This window comes from Convolutriloba macropyga, chromosome 15, assembly GCF_964194025.1.
Source record: "Convolutriloba macropyga chromosome 15, txConMacr16.3, whole genome shotgun sequence".
Taxonomy (NCBI): domain Eukaryota; kingdom Metazoa; phylum Xenacoelomorpha; order Acoela; family Convolutidae; genus Convolutriloba; species Convolutriloba macropyga.
The window spans coordinates 33,649,048-33,663,514 of record NC_134482.1 but is presented as its reverse complement, the minus strand read 5'-3'; the positions used below and the strand labels follow the sequence as shown (position 1 = coordinate 33,663,514).

Sequence of the window (14,467 nt, the reverse complement as noted above, 5' to 3'; positions counted from 1 at the left end):
GGTTGGAAGAAGAAGCATTGGAAAGAACTACAAAAATTATGTTTATTTAGAGTTATCTCTATGCATGCATTTTAATTAATCTACAATTAATTCGAAAATTTAACCCAGTCAATTGTCATCAGAGGAGCACTTAAAAAAATGTTGAATATGAGTCCCATGTGCTCAAAAATCCGATAATTTGTTTCCTGAATCGTATTGCTGGTAAGAAGAAGGTATGGCAAGCATTGCGTGACATTAAATAACATTAGATCATATCACCTTTTATCCTTTTTGATAAATTTCGTAACCACCTAGCACCACTGTTTTAGTGCTGGAAAACCTTTTATTTTTGCCAATTGCTCTCAAACCTGAAAAATTCATTTTGTTCAGCTAATCTATAAAGACCAAGTCTAAGAATATGATGAAATTGTGGGCAATCTTCAAAGCAATAGTCAAGGTCAAATATTTAATGAAAATTTTAAACTAAATGTACAACAAAAAAAGTCTCCGAAAAAGCATCCGATCTTTGCCACTACAAAATCTATCATTCAGGTCCGGTGTTATCTGAGAGTTAGTTACAAGCTGAGATGGTCTAAAAGTTGAATAAAAGATTTAGAGGAAACATTCTTGATTTAATCAGCAACAAATTGAAATCGGCTTAATAATGTTGTTTATTTGTTTGATCTTAGGCGAAATATATTTATAGAAAAGAGAATCATATATATATATATATATATATATATATATATATATATGCACATTTTTCAAAAAATCTCTAAAGATTATTGAAATAAATGAACAAATAGAGTTACCTCCTGCCAGTGAGAAGAAACACCTGTACAATATCAGCTGTGTTATATTCTGTGCCGAGCAGCACATAAAACTCCAAAATGCAAGCCAGCAACTAGTCAAAAGGATTGCCGGCTTTCTCCCTATCCGGTCCGCAACATAGCCTGCCAACGGGTGACTAATCGCAAATCCCGAAAAACTGGCAACGCTCAAAGTTGACTCCAACTCCGGCGTTAAATCGAATTCCACGTAAAGCCGCGTTGACAAATAGGGTATGAGCTGAACTGTGCTCCATAAAGATACAAACCCAAATGAAATTATGAGGAAATTTATACCCTGTGCCCAGCCGAACCCGAGGGAATCAATAACTTCGGACGGTGTTAGGGTTTTCTTGGTCAGTAATTTAGAGTGTTCGCCTTTTTCTTGGGCTAAAACCTTCTGGAGTTCCTCATTTTGGGTGGGTTCGTGATGTTCGTAAGGGGGAATAGGCGTTTCAGGGACCTCTTCTGCCTGATACATTGAACTTTTATGTTTGCGTTTTTGTTTCTATGAACTTTGTTTAACTGCAATATAAAATAAGCAATGAATATATAGCTTCAATTATTCAATGGTCTCGACGTCGGACACGTGTGTAAGAGTTTATACAGAGATTGATTCTCGAATAATAAAAAAGAACTTTGATTATTTTTGGTTCAATTTAAGTCAAGCTGAAAAACAAAAAACGCGAACTGAAAAAAAATTAAGTTCAATAATTTTGCATTGAACTAAGATCAGAGTTAATAAAATTAATTTTATTATAACTAGCCTTAAACATCTGGATGAATAAGATTAGTTATATTATAAATAACTTTTTCAACTCTGATCGTGGTTCAATACAATGATCTGATAAATTAATTAGATTTAATGACAAGCTATTTTATAAAGACCATAGCTCGTCAAGTCTTCAGGTGGTCAAAAAGGAGCATGTATCATTTAACTGTACTAAAACTTAGCAAAGGTATTATTTTCCTGCCCAACAATATAACCCGTTGTGCTAAAATAAAGATCGCTGCGTTAAATAACCACAGGATTTAAAAATGTAACCCATCAAATTTATATGTACGTTAAAGAAAGTTCACCAGGGATGAGAAATTTAAGGGATGAGAAACTCCTTGCTTGCTCCGGCAATACATCAAGAAACTAGAAATAGAATTGATTCAAAAAAATTATGAAAAAAATTTCGCCTACTTAACTTTATGTTACTAAATCGTCCCTCATTAAAATCAGTGGCATATTGAAAATTTAAAAAAAATCTTCACAAAACTCTTGTATTGACTTATGAAATCTTGCATTTCATACAAGGATCCAGTATAATTTTTTTGGTTTTATAGTATTATTTTTATGGTTTCATAGTATGATATTTTGGTTTCATAGTACGATTTTTCGTTTCATAGTATGATTTTTTTGTACCAAGTAATTGAGCATGGAGAATTTTTTCATGATCATCGTATGAAGCTACTAAACACATCTCAAACCAGGTGCACAATAGTTTCAAAAGACGTTGAACGCATAGAATTGTAATATAACAGCTATTAGAATTTAATAGGTATGCAAATACTTTGCGTGAAAATAATCTAATCGTGAGTAAATTTAATTTGCAATTGGAACTATATAAAAAGTATTTAACGCTTCAATTTCTAAAAACAGGAGGAGGAAAACTCATCTGTTTCCGAAACAAAGACTTTTAAGCATAAACAGCATTTTTTCTAGGGTACTTCGGATTTTCCCCACAAAAAATGTGAAGGGTACTTTTTTTCCAAAAAAATGTGAAATTAAAAATTTTTTCAAATTTTGCTAGAAGTACGTAGGACCCAATCTTCTGAGCTGAAAGAAATCCTTTTTCATTAATGAATTTAGAAGAAGAATTCTCAAAAATTCTCCATTTGTTTGCATATACTTAGCGTACCAAGTTTTAGTACTGATTTAACTCCTTACTACAGTAGTTCAATGAATCGCTACTTGTTTATTATGGTAATATACAAATACACTCCTACACTAAGATAGCTTGTTAGACACTTCGAAAACAAATCATGTATAACAAAATAATTGTTTTATAATTGTAATCAACTGTTTGGCTACTCGTTAAAAGTAACTGTCCATTTTTTGATGACAAATTTACTACAATTCAAAATTTTTCAAGTCCGGAAAAATCTTCTTCATTTCAAAAAACAACGAAGAATTTCTGAATACTTGTATTAGTGATGCTGCTACTAGATAAAGGGATAGAAAAACTAAAATGAAATTATGGAGGCGTTTTCTTTTAAGTTTTTTTGTCTAAAAGTTTTGAAGTTGTTCGCGGAAGAACTTCATTACTATCATCTAACGGTACCAAAACAAAAATTAGTTACAAAGAATGTTACTCGCACTTCCCACCGTCTTTTTACGCCCAATGTGGAAAGCGCTTAAATTATGTGTAAGTAGTTTTAACACGGCAATTAATAAGCCTAAAATGGAAAATATTCCCAAGGAAATGTGATTATAGTTACCTTCCGCGGTAAGGGCCTTTGACAATTTTTCTAAATCTTTTTCTGATTTAATCTTTTTTTACAATTACTAAAATGAAGGATTATACTGCAATTAATCTGCTGCACAATTCTTTGTGAATGCGTCTGCTGGAGCTTCAATCCTTCGGTCACTAAGATAGATAGAAAAAGAACGAAAAAACTTCTGAAGTATTTTCAATTTTGCAAATAAGCGAAAATTTTTTCATTTCTTTTGTAAACAACAGCAGAAAACAAATTTTGCATCATTCGACTGTATAGGGTTTTATATTGCTCAACAGAGATCAATTATTATGAGAGCAACTTTTTAATGGGGATAACTTACCTACCTTTAGGAACAAAAGTTGCAATCGCAACATCTATTATAATTGTTCCCAAAGGACAGAAAAGTTTACTAAATTCATTGGAATTGCCGGCTAGCACCAGCCACCAAGGAATACTGCTAAATCTATCATTTAACATGGAGTTGCTAGTTATGTTGAGTTCAAAACTATTTATGATGTCCAGACAATGAGCAGTCATGGTCATCACCTGACCTCGATCATAATAAACCGATTTGCAGATTTTGAACAGGGTCCAATATACTAGACGGTTAAAAATGTGGGAGGTCCAAAACGTTAAAATCATTTCGAAGGTTGAAATCCCTGCCGATCTAGCACATATTTATGTAAGGACATATTGTAGGGACTCAAAGGTTGCAGAAAGCCTTCATTAGATCTCGAGGTTTCATGGGCTTTTCGAATGATACTGGCTAGTGTGAAACTTATAGACGAATCTAAGCACATAAAATCAAAAGTTTGATGGCGTTTCAGTTCATCAGCATGCTGAATTAAAGTGAGAGGCGGTTGTTTGTAGCGAGGTCAAAAATTTGCTGGATCTCTGATTTTGAGTCTCTGGTTGCTGACTATTGCTCGTCACAGCTCCATTAAATTTGAAATAGGAAGTACAATCTTATTAGTCTCCTGAAAACTATAGCAGTTCGAGCTTTGGCAGTTTCACATTTGTATTGTTAGGTGGGGTTGATATTCTCCGGAATTAAATTATGGTCGGGGATTTTCAGGGCCTGAGCTGGCGTTTACTAGGTTAAAATTCTGTTTGTCTTGTCCATCTTTTCAGTTGCACGTCTGTTTTATGCCTGACAGGTGCAATGTTTTTCTGTTATTATTGCTTTCATAGGTTTGTTAAAGTCTTATGAGATCTTGTTCTCTGACAAATTGTCCAGGTTTCTCTGTAAATGTCATAGTTTCATTGCTCAATCTAGTTGCAAAGTTGCGATGATCTCGTCGTCAAGTTTTTCAATCTCATATTATTAGTGGGTTGGTGTTTGCTCTGTCTTTGCCTCTGCTGTGCTGGTTTTTGCAGCATCTTTGTCTTTGCTGTGTTTTAAGTTTGTTGTATATTTGTTTTTGTTCTATAATGCAGATTTTGTTCCTTTGACTAGTTTCTTCTAGAAGTAAGGCACAAGACAACTGAAAAACACGCAAAACACTTAAGCTTGAAAACGTATAGGGTATATTTATTGCAACTTTTTTGAAGATATCACCTTCCTTGGTTCAACTCAAAATAAAGCTGACAAATATTCTCTCCCTCAATAGATAGTTTTTGTTCCGGGATCTAAATTTACAAACTTGTCGGTAAATTTATGTTGTTCGTAATTAACATATTGAGACGGGTTGTTGCTATCTAGTTTCTGTTGTTTTCCGCATTTTAAAACGATCAGCCTTTTTTGATGCCAGAATTTGGCCTATCATAGTGTTATCTTCCTCACTTGATAAAAATGAACAGTTTCAATGTCTCAAATGAGCAGTTTGCAGCCCCCATTTGCTTGCTCACTTTGACTCGAAGCATTTCATGTATTTTTGCTCAGTGTATGATAAATAAATGAAGTTCTTTCAATATTTTTGATTTTTATTGAAGCTCTTCTTCATTGCTTTTTTTGCTTGGCCATAATTTTTGGTATTCAACAAACGAAAATAAACTTGTCGTGATAAATGTTACAATGTTTTTGATTTTGGTAGGTTACGTGTTACTTGATGGTTACAGTTTCTCTAAGACCCAGAAAGTTCGTTTGATCTTGAACAATGACATTTTTGCCATAACGTTCATGCAATTTTTTTAAGTAGTTCATTAAACGAAAACACATGAAAATAACTTTGCTCTCCTCTACTGGTTTCAACATACATCGGTTTTGCTGAGCCATCAGCTCAAATTTCTTTGCTGAATTCTTTTCTTCTGATTTAATGGTGAACAACACCTCAAACTGAAGTATTAAGTCGATTTTGCCATCATCTACGCTATTCACGTCTTTAACCAATTTTTTCAATTAAAACAGACATATATTAGGTTTTCTCAGAATTTAGTAAATTACCTATCCTTACTTAAAGCCAAGAAAATAATATTTATCATCCAAACCTCAAAACAAATGCTCATGGACCCAAATTTGAAAAGAATATCAGTTCTACTGCTAGTTTTTTTTAAAAAAAATATATTTTATAAGTTTTGCTACGCCTGTTGGGAACTACTGTATTCTTTTATCAGAGTTTGAATCTCTTATGTCTATATGTTGTGATATGAATCAACCATGCGATGGCCGAGAACGAATGGTTTTCAATAATGGTCAATTGCTTTGAAAAATTAGCTTCATTTTTTTCACTCGAATACTAAGCGCAGTAGAGCACTAATGTGTGTTTTGCTGTGTTTTACTGGTGAGCCTGTCTGTTGTGTTAACTATACCGTACTGAAAATTGTATGAAGGTATTTGCTTCAAATCTGCTTCATTTTTCGGCATTAGGGAACACACTGAGCTATCCAGGAACGCATATTAGGATTTCAGTGTTGTTAATAGATAGAGCGTCATACTGCTTGACAAAATCTTTTAAGACAATTTCGTGACTGAAGTATCCAAATGTTTTCTGATTCTAACCGTCAAAAGACCAGTATTAAATACTTCAATTTACGAAAATGGGGTTTCAACATATAATGATTTAAAAATTTTTGAATATGGTGTTGCTAAAAAATAATTTATATTTATTTAAAAAAGTTTATTGACATATATCAGATAGGCAGAAAGTAGATCGGCATTTAACGGACCAAGTGCATGAGTAGTTCATATCAAATGAAGAGTCGTGAAGGCTTGTGAAGAACTTTCCCAGAAGGCGCATGTGGCCCGCTGGGGGTTTTAAAGTATTGAGAGGTCACGTGTCGTTCAAATAATTTACATAAATCTGTACCCTTTGGAATTAGGAGTTCGATGTATCCTTCTCAAGCGTGTTTATCAATTTTAATGGGACTTGGCAGAACAGTTTAAAAAAACAGAAAATCCGAAGACAGTTACAATCTGATATCAATTTTTTTCCGTATCTTAAATGCAATGAGTTGGCGTAACGCTTACTTATTTGTGTTCATTAAACGGCTGAGAAACCCGTTTTAAACTCACAATTTGAATGAGTTTTTGCTGTGCATGTTGATGTTCAAGCGTAAATCCCAGAATCAAGCGATATAGAACTATAATGAAGTAACTGGCTTCTGCAACAATGGCAATTTTGGATAAGCTATCATTAATTATGTGAAAACAATCTCAACAGTCATTCCGCAAAAAAATTTGAACTTTGTTAAGATGGCGCGGGTATGTTACGCTTGATACCACTTGTCTACATTTTGAGCTAACGCAGTGGACAACTGAGATTTTTTTCTACGATGTTGGTGCCCCGTGGTTTAAGAATGAGGCATATCTCTTTTCCATCTATTGTCCGCTTTGTAAGATTCTTTGGCCAAACATTTTTTTAAAACTGACATTTGGTAAAATTTTGCATGAAAACCTTGAAAACGTTTCCCAGGATATCATGGTAGCCTGTCTAGTCAAATTTGCTTCTTCAACTATTGTTTTTGATTCAGTTTTAATGACTCGGACATGATGCCAAGTCAACTTGAGTACTGGGCAAGTCTAATTACAGATCTCATTTCAATACTGACTCAGAGCCATGATCATGTCACATTTTATACTTGCGCAGTCAAAAATCTGGGCTGAGACTTGACAAGTCCAAATCCAAGTCTGACCTAAGACTTGGCAAGTCTCAATCTAAGTCTGATCTATGAATTGGCAAGTCTGAATCCAAGTCTGATTTTAGACTTGACATTTCTAAATCTAAGTCTGATCTAAGAATTTGCAAGTCAAAAATAGGTCCAAAAACTTCAATAAAAGCCCAGAAATAGTGTTCAATTGGTCCGGAAAACGTTAAAAAAGCCGGGATGGTGTCTAAAAATAGTCGGGATTAACATAAAAATATTTTTTTCCCTCTATAAAAGAAATTCCTGATATTCCCAAAACTCCAATATAATCACAAGATCTGAAATATGCTTCAAAAGAAATCCATTTTTATCAAAATTGTGCTGAAATGGCTGAAAGAGGCTGAAAACGGCCCAGAATGAGGTGAAGTTTCCCCAACTTGGGCTCAAGGTCTCCCCGGGGTGCTAGTTTATCTTTTGTTATGCCCCGGCATCATTTTACAAAACCGTGCATCATTTTACGCACCCGGGAAATCGGCTGAAAATTTAAACGAGTGTCGTACAAATCATTTTTATAAATCCGTACCCTTTGGAATTGGGAGTTCGATGTATCCTTCTCAAGCGTGTTTGTCAATTTTAATGGGATTTGATTGAGCAGTTAAAAAAACAGGAAAAAACTAAAGATAGTTACCATCTGATATCAATTTTTTCCGTATCTTCTGTGCAAGGATTTGGCGTATCGCTTAATGATATGTGTTAATTAAACGAACAGCCGAGAAAACGGTTTCAAACTCACAATTTGAATGACTTTCTTTGTGCATGTTGATGTTCAAGCGTAATTCCCAGAATCAAACGACATAGAGCTCTAATAAATTAACTGGCTTCTCTAACAATGGCAATTTTGGATAAGTTATCTTTAAGTATGTGAAAAAAATCTCAACAGTCATCCCGCAAAAAAAACTTGAATTTGTTAAGATGGCGTGGGTATTTTACGCTTGATACCAATTGTCTACATATTGAACTAACCCAGTGGACAGTTGAGATTTTTTCTGTGATGTTGGTGCCCCGTGGGTTAAGAATGAGGCATATCTCTTTTCCAGCTATTGTCCGCTTTGTAAGATGTTATTTGGCCAAACATTTTTTAAACCTGACCTCTAGTAAACTTTTGCATGATAACCTGGAAAAATTTTCCCAGGTTATCACGGTAACCTGTCTACTCAGATTTGCATCCTCAACTATTGTTTTTGATTCAATTTTAATGACTCGGACCTGACGTCAAGTCAACTTCAGTACTGGGCAAGTCTAATTACAGTTTTCATATCAGTTCTGACTCAGAGCTATGATCATGTCACTTTTCATACTTGGCAGTCAAAAGTCTTGGCTGAGACTTGACAGGTCTAAACCCAAGTCTGATCTATGACTTGGCAATTCTGAATCCAAGTTCGATTTTAGAATTGACAATTCTAAATCTAAGTCTGGTCTACAACTTGGCAAGTCAAAAATAGGTCCAAAAACTTCAAAAACAGCCCAAAAATTGTGTTCAATAGGTCCGAAAAACGTCAAAAAAGCCAGGAAGGTGTTTGAAATAAGCGGGATAAGCGTCAAAATTATTTTTGCCCTCTATAAAAGAAATTCCCGGTATTCCCGAAATTCCAAATATAATCACAAGATCTGAAACGTGCTTCAAATGAAATCCATTTCCGTCAAAATGGTGCTGAAACGGCTGAAAACGGCTGAAAACGGCCCAGAAAGAGCTAAAATTTGCCCAATTTGGGCTGAAGGTCTACCCAATGTGCTAATTTATCTTTTGTTATTCCCTCGCATCGTTTTACAACACCGTGCATCATTTTACAGCACCCGGGAAATTGGCTAAAAATTTAAACGCGTGTAGTTCAAATCATTTATATAAATCCGTACCCTTTAAATCCGTACCCAATTGGGAGTTCGATGTATCCTTCTCAAGCGTGTTTATCAATTTTAATGGGATTTGGTTTAGCAGTTAGAAAAACAGAAAAAAACCAAAAACAGTTACCATCTAAAATTAATTTTCTCCGTATCTTCTGTGCAAGGATTTGGCGTAACGCTTAATGATATGTGTTAATTAAACAAACAGCTGAGAAAACGTTTTCAAACTCACAATTTGAATAACCCTCTTTGTGCATGTTGATGTTCAAGCGTAATTCCCAGAATCAAACAATGTAGAGCTCTAATAAAGTAGCTGGCTTCCCTAACAAGGGCAATTTTGGATAAGTTATCATTAAGTTTGTGAAAACCACCTCAACAGTCATTCCGCAAAAAGTTTGAACTTTGTTAAGATGGCGCGGGTATGTTACGTTTGATACCACTTGTCTACGTTTTGGACTAACCCAGTGGACAACTGAGGTTTTTTTCTATGATGTTGGCGGCCCGTGGGTTAAGAATGAGTCTTATCTCTTTTCCAGCTATTGTCCGCTTTGTAAGATGTTCGTTGGCCAAACATTTTTAAAACTGACATTTAATAAAGTTTTGCATGATAACCTTGAGAAAAATTCCCAGTTTATCATGGTAGGCTGTCTACTCAAAATTTGCATCCTCAACTATTGCATTTGATTCAGTTTTAATGACTCGGACCTGACGCCAAGTCATCTTCAGTACTGGGAAAGGCTAATTACAGTTCTCATTTCCGGAACTGACTCAGAGCTATGATCATGTCACTTTTTATATTTGGCAGTCGAAATCAGGGCTGAGACTTGACAGGTCTAAATCCAAGTCTGATCTAAGGCTTGGCAAGTCTCAATCTACGTCTGATCTATGACTTGGCAAGTCTGAATCCAAGTCTGAGTTTAGAATTGACAATTCCAAATCTAAGTCTGATCTATGACTTGGCAAGTCAAAAATAGGTCAAAAAATTTCAAAAACAGTCCAAAAATTGTGTTCAATTGGTCCGGAAAACGTCAAAAAAGCCAGGAAGTTGTTTAAAATAGTCGGGATATTCCTCAAAATAATTTTTTCCCTCTATAAAACAAATTCCGTATTTTCCCAAAATTCCAATTATAATCACAAGATCTTAAATCCATTTCCGTCAAAATGGTGCTGAAACGGCTGAAAACGGCTGAAAACGGCTGAAAACGGCACAGAATGAGCTAAAGTTTGCGCAATTTAGGCTGAAGGTCTCCCCGGTGTGCTAATTTATCTTTTGTTATGCCCTCGCATCTTTTTACAACACAGTGCATCATTTTACAGCAACCGGGAAATTGGCTAAAAATATAAACGCGTGCCGTTTAAATCATTTTTATAAATCCGTACCCTTTGGAATTAGCAGTTCGATGTATCCTTCTCAAGCGTGTTTATCAAATTTAATGGGATTTGGTTGAACAGTTAAAAAAACAGGAAAAAATTAAAGATAGGTACCATCTGATATCAATTTTTTCCGTATCTTCTGTGCAAGGATTTGGCGTAACGCTTAATGATATGTGTTAATTAAACGAACAGCTGAGAAAACGGTTTCAAACTCACAATTTGAATGACCCTCTTTGTGCATATTGATGTTCAAGCGTAATTCCCAGAATCAAACGGTAGAGAACTCTAATAAAGTTGCTGGCTTCCCTAACAATGGCAATTTTGGATAAGTTATCATTAAGTTTGTGAAAACAATCTCAACAGTCATTCCGCAAAAAAATTTGAACTTTGTTAAGATGGCGCGGGTATGTTACGCTTGATAACACTTGTCTACATTTTGAGTTAACCCAGCGGACAACTGAGATTTTTTTCTATGATGTTGGTGCCCCGTGGGTTAAGAATGAGGCATATCTCTTTTCCAGCTATTGTCCGCTTTGTAAGATGTTCTTTGGCCAAACATTTTTTTAAAACTGACATTTGGTAAAATTTTGCATGAAAACCTTGAAAACGTTTCCCAGGATATCATGGTAGCCTGTCTAGTCAAATTTGCATCTTCAACTGTTGTTTTTGATTCAGTTTTAATGACTCGGACCTGACCCCAAGTCAACTTGAATACTGGGCAAGTCTAATTACAGTTTTCATTTCAGTACTGACTCAGAGCTATGATCGTGTCAGTTTTATATATTTGGCAGTCAAAAGTCTGGGCTGAGACTTGACAGGTTTAAATCCAAGTCTGATCTAAGAGTTGGCAAGTCTCAATCTAAGTCTGATCTATGACTTGACAAGTCTGAATTCAAGTCTGATTTTAGAATTGACAATTCCAAATCTAAGTCTGATCTATGACTTGGCAAGTCAAAAATAGGTCAAAAAATTTCAAAAACAGTAAAAAAATTGTGTTCAATTGGTCCGGAAAACGTTAAAAAAAGCCAGGAAATTGTTTAAAATAGTCGGGATAAACGTCAAAATAATTTTTTCCCTCTATAAAAGAAATTCCTGATATTCCCGAAATTCCAAATATAATCACAAGATTTGAAATGTGCTTCAAATAAAATCCATTTCCATCAAAATTGTCCTGAAGCGGCTGAAAACGGCTGAAAACGGCCCAGAATGAGCTATTTTTTTGCCCAATTTGGACCCAAGGTCTCCCAGGGATGCCAATTGATCTTTTGGTAACCCCGTCATCATTTTACATCACCGTGCATCATTTTACAGCACCCGGGAAATTGGCTGAAAATTTAAACGAGTGTCGTACAAATCATTTATATAAATCCGTACCCTTTGGAGTTAGGAATTCGATGTATCCTCCTCGAGCGTGTTTATCAATTTTAATGGGATTTGGTTGAGCAGTTAAAAAAACAGGAAAAAACTAAAGATAGGTACCATCTGATATCAATTTTTTCCGTATCTTCTGTGCAAGGATTTGGCGTAACGCTTAATGGTATGTGTTCTTTAAACGAACATTTGAGAAAACGGTTTGAAACTCACAATTTGAATGACCTTCTTTGAGCATGTTGATGTTCAAGCGTTATTCCCAGAATCAAACGACATAGAGCTCTAATAAAGTAACTGGCTTCCCTAACAATGGCAATTTTGGATAAGTTATCATTAAGTATGTGAAAACAATCTCAACAGTCATTTCGCAAAAAAACTTGAACTTTGTTAAGATGACGGGCGTATGTTACGCTTGATACCACTTGTCTACATTTTGGACTAACCCAGTGGACAACTGAGGTTTTTTTCTATGATGTTGGTGCCCCGTGGGTTAAAAATGAGGCATATCTCTTTTCCAGCTATTGTCCGCTTTGTAAGATGTTCTTTGGCCAAACATTTTACAGAACTTACATTTAGTAAAGTTTTGCATGATAACCTTGAAAAAATTTCCCAGATTATCATGGTAGCCTGTCTACTCAAATTTGCATCCTCAACTATTGTTTTTGATTCAATTTTAATGACTCGGACCTGACGCCTAGTCAACTTCAGTACTGGGCAAGTCTAATTACAGCTTTCTTTTCAGTACTGACTCAGAGCTATGATCATGTCACTTTTCATACTTGGCAGTCAAAAGCCTTGGCTGAGACTTGACAGGTCTAAACCCAAGTCTGATCTATGACTTGGCAATTCTGAATCCAAGTCCGATTTTAGACTTGACAATTCTAAATCTAAGTCTGATCTATGACTTGGCAAGTCAAAAATAGGTCCGAAAACTTCAAAAACAGCCCAAAAATTGTGTTCAATTGTTCCGAAAAACGTCAAAAAAGCCAGGAAGTTGTTTAAAATAAGCTAGATAATCGTCAAAATATATTTTTCCCTCTATAAAAGAAATTCCTGATGTTCCCGAAATTTCAAATATAATCACAAGATCTGTTATGTGCTTCAAATTAAATCCATTTCCGTGAAAAATGTGCTGAAACTGCTGAAAACGGCTGAAAACGGCCCAGAATGAGCTGAAATTTGGCCAATTTAGTCCCACGGTCTCCCCGGGATGCTAATTTATCTTTTGTTATGCCCCCGGCATCATTTTACAACACCCTGCATCAATTTACTGCACCCGGGAAATTAGCTAAAAATTTGAACGGGTGTCATTCAAATTATTTATATAAATCCGTACCCTTTGGAATTAGGAGTTCGATATATGCTTCTCAAGCGTGTTTATCAATCACCCGCTTAGAAGCTTGGCAAGTGGCAAAAGCTTTTTTAATTCAAAATTTTCACTCAAATTTTTTTTTGAAAAGTTGCTTTTGACTCAGAAATCAGTTTGCAAGTGTTATCCAAGTGTAGGCCAAGATTGTCGGACTTTTATGATTTTTAATTGGACTTGGCCAGTACTGAAAAACGATATGACTTGTATTTAGACTTGCCTAGTACTGATATAGTCTTGGAGTTCGGTACGGGTATATTTTTCACAACATTGCGTCTTTATGAACGTATAATCAGCTGCTTTTCTGCTATACGACAGTCTGAAGGTGTTTCTGTTAGACCATAAATTTTTACAATCTGTTTGTTTCTTCTGTAAAGTTCGTATTAACTTTTTCACAAACGACATTTTGAGGACTTAATTTCATGTTGAGAAGGGCGGTTCCTAATCTTAAAAAATCACAAACCCTCAATCAAGCCCCCCTCAATCAGTCACCCGCCCCCTCGTTCAGGATCTTCCTTTTAACCGTACCAGATTTTAAAGTACTCAAACAAGTGAAAACGTGATTTTAATTTGAAATTGGATGTAAAGTTGTTACATAGAGCCCCAAAAATGAGCACATGTTGATGGGAATCTTTTCCGGGGTCTTTCCCATTATAGCCCGCCAGCTTAGTGGTCAGATAACCCATAGCCCCCAATCATTGTAATCATACCTCATTGGGGGATATAATTTCAAGTGGGCTATAATGGCAAAGACTCCTTGTCCGTTTGTTTCACCCAGCTTAGTGGGTGCATATTATTTGACGCACGTGCTATATTTTAACATAAAGATATACTATGTACTGGAACGTGCTCTGTGACTGGGGAAGCAAAAATTTTTGCAAGGTGGCGCAGACGAAAAAAAATCTATCAATTGAAATTCAATAGAATTCAGGATCCGATTATATTTTTTCTTCAATCAATCTTCTCAAATTTTTTCTAGCCATTGCAGTTTTTCACAAGTCGATTTTGCCAGTGTTGTAACCTCGTCTGTCATCTTTTATTTAGGAAAATAAACTCTTCTTGATTTTTTGAAAAGAAAACAAAGACAAATGGAAGAAATGCAAGAAATACATATTGCAGAAATGGAATTTTTCCGTTT

The 14,467-nt window shown here is 35.3% G+C and overlaps 1 protein-coding gene across 2 annotated transcripts in view; it reads right to left on the bottom strand.

Annotated features, from left to right (window-relative positions):
* LOC142354571 (putative transporter SVOPL) overlaps positions 1-14,467 on the bottom strand; it is a 37,908-nt gene that overhangs the window by 6,197 nt on the left and 17,244 nt on the right. The window contains exon 1 of one of the 2 annotated variants that reach the window (XM_075406897.1): positions 792-1,405. The exons of the other annotated variant lie outside the window; for it this stretch is intronic. Coding sequence (XP_075263012.1) covers positions 792-1,287 — 496 coding nt within the window. The 5' untranslated portion in view covers positions 1,288-1,405. Of the gene's footprint in view, positions 1-791; positions 1,406-14,467 lie in introns of those variants that run through there. 2 annotated transcript variants of the gene reach the window in all.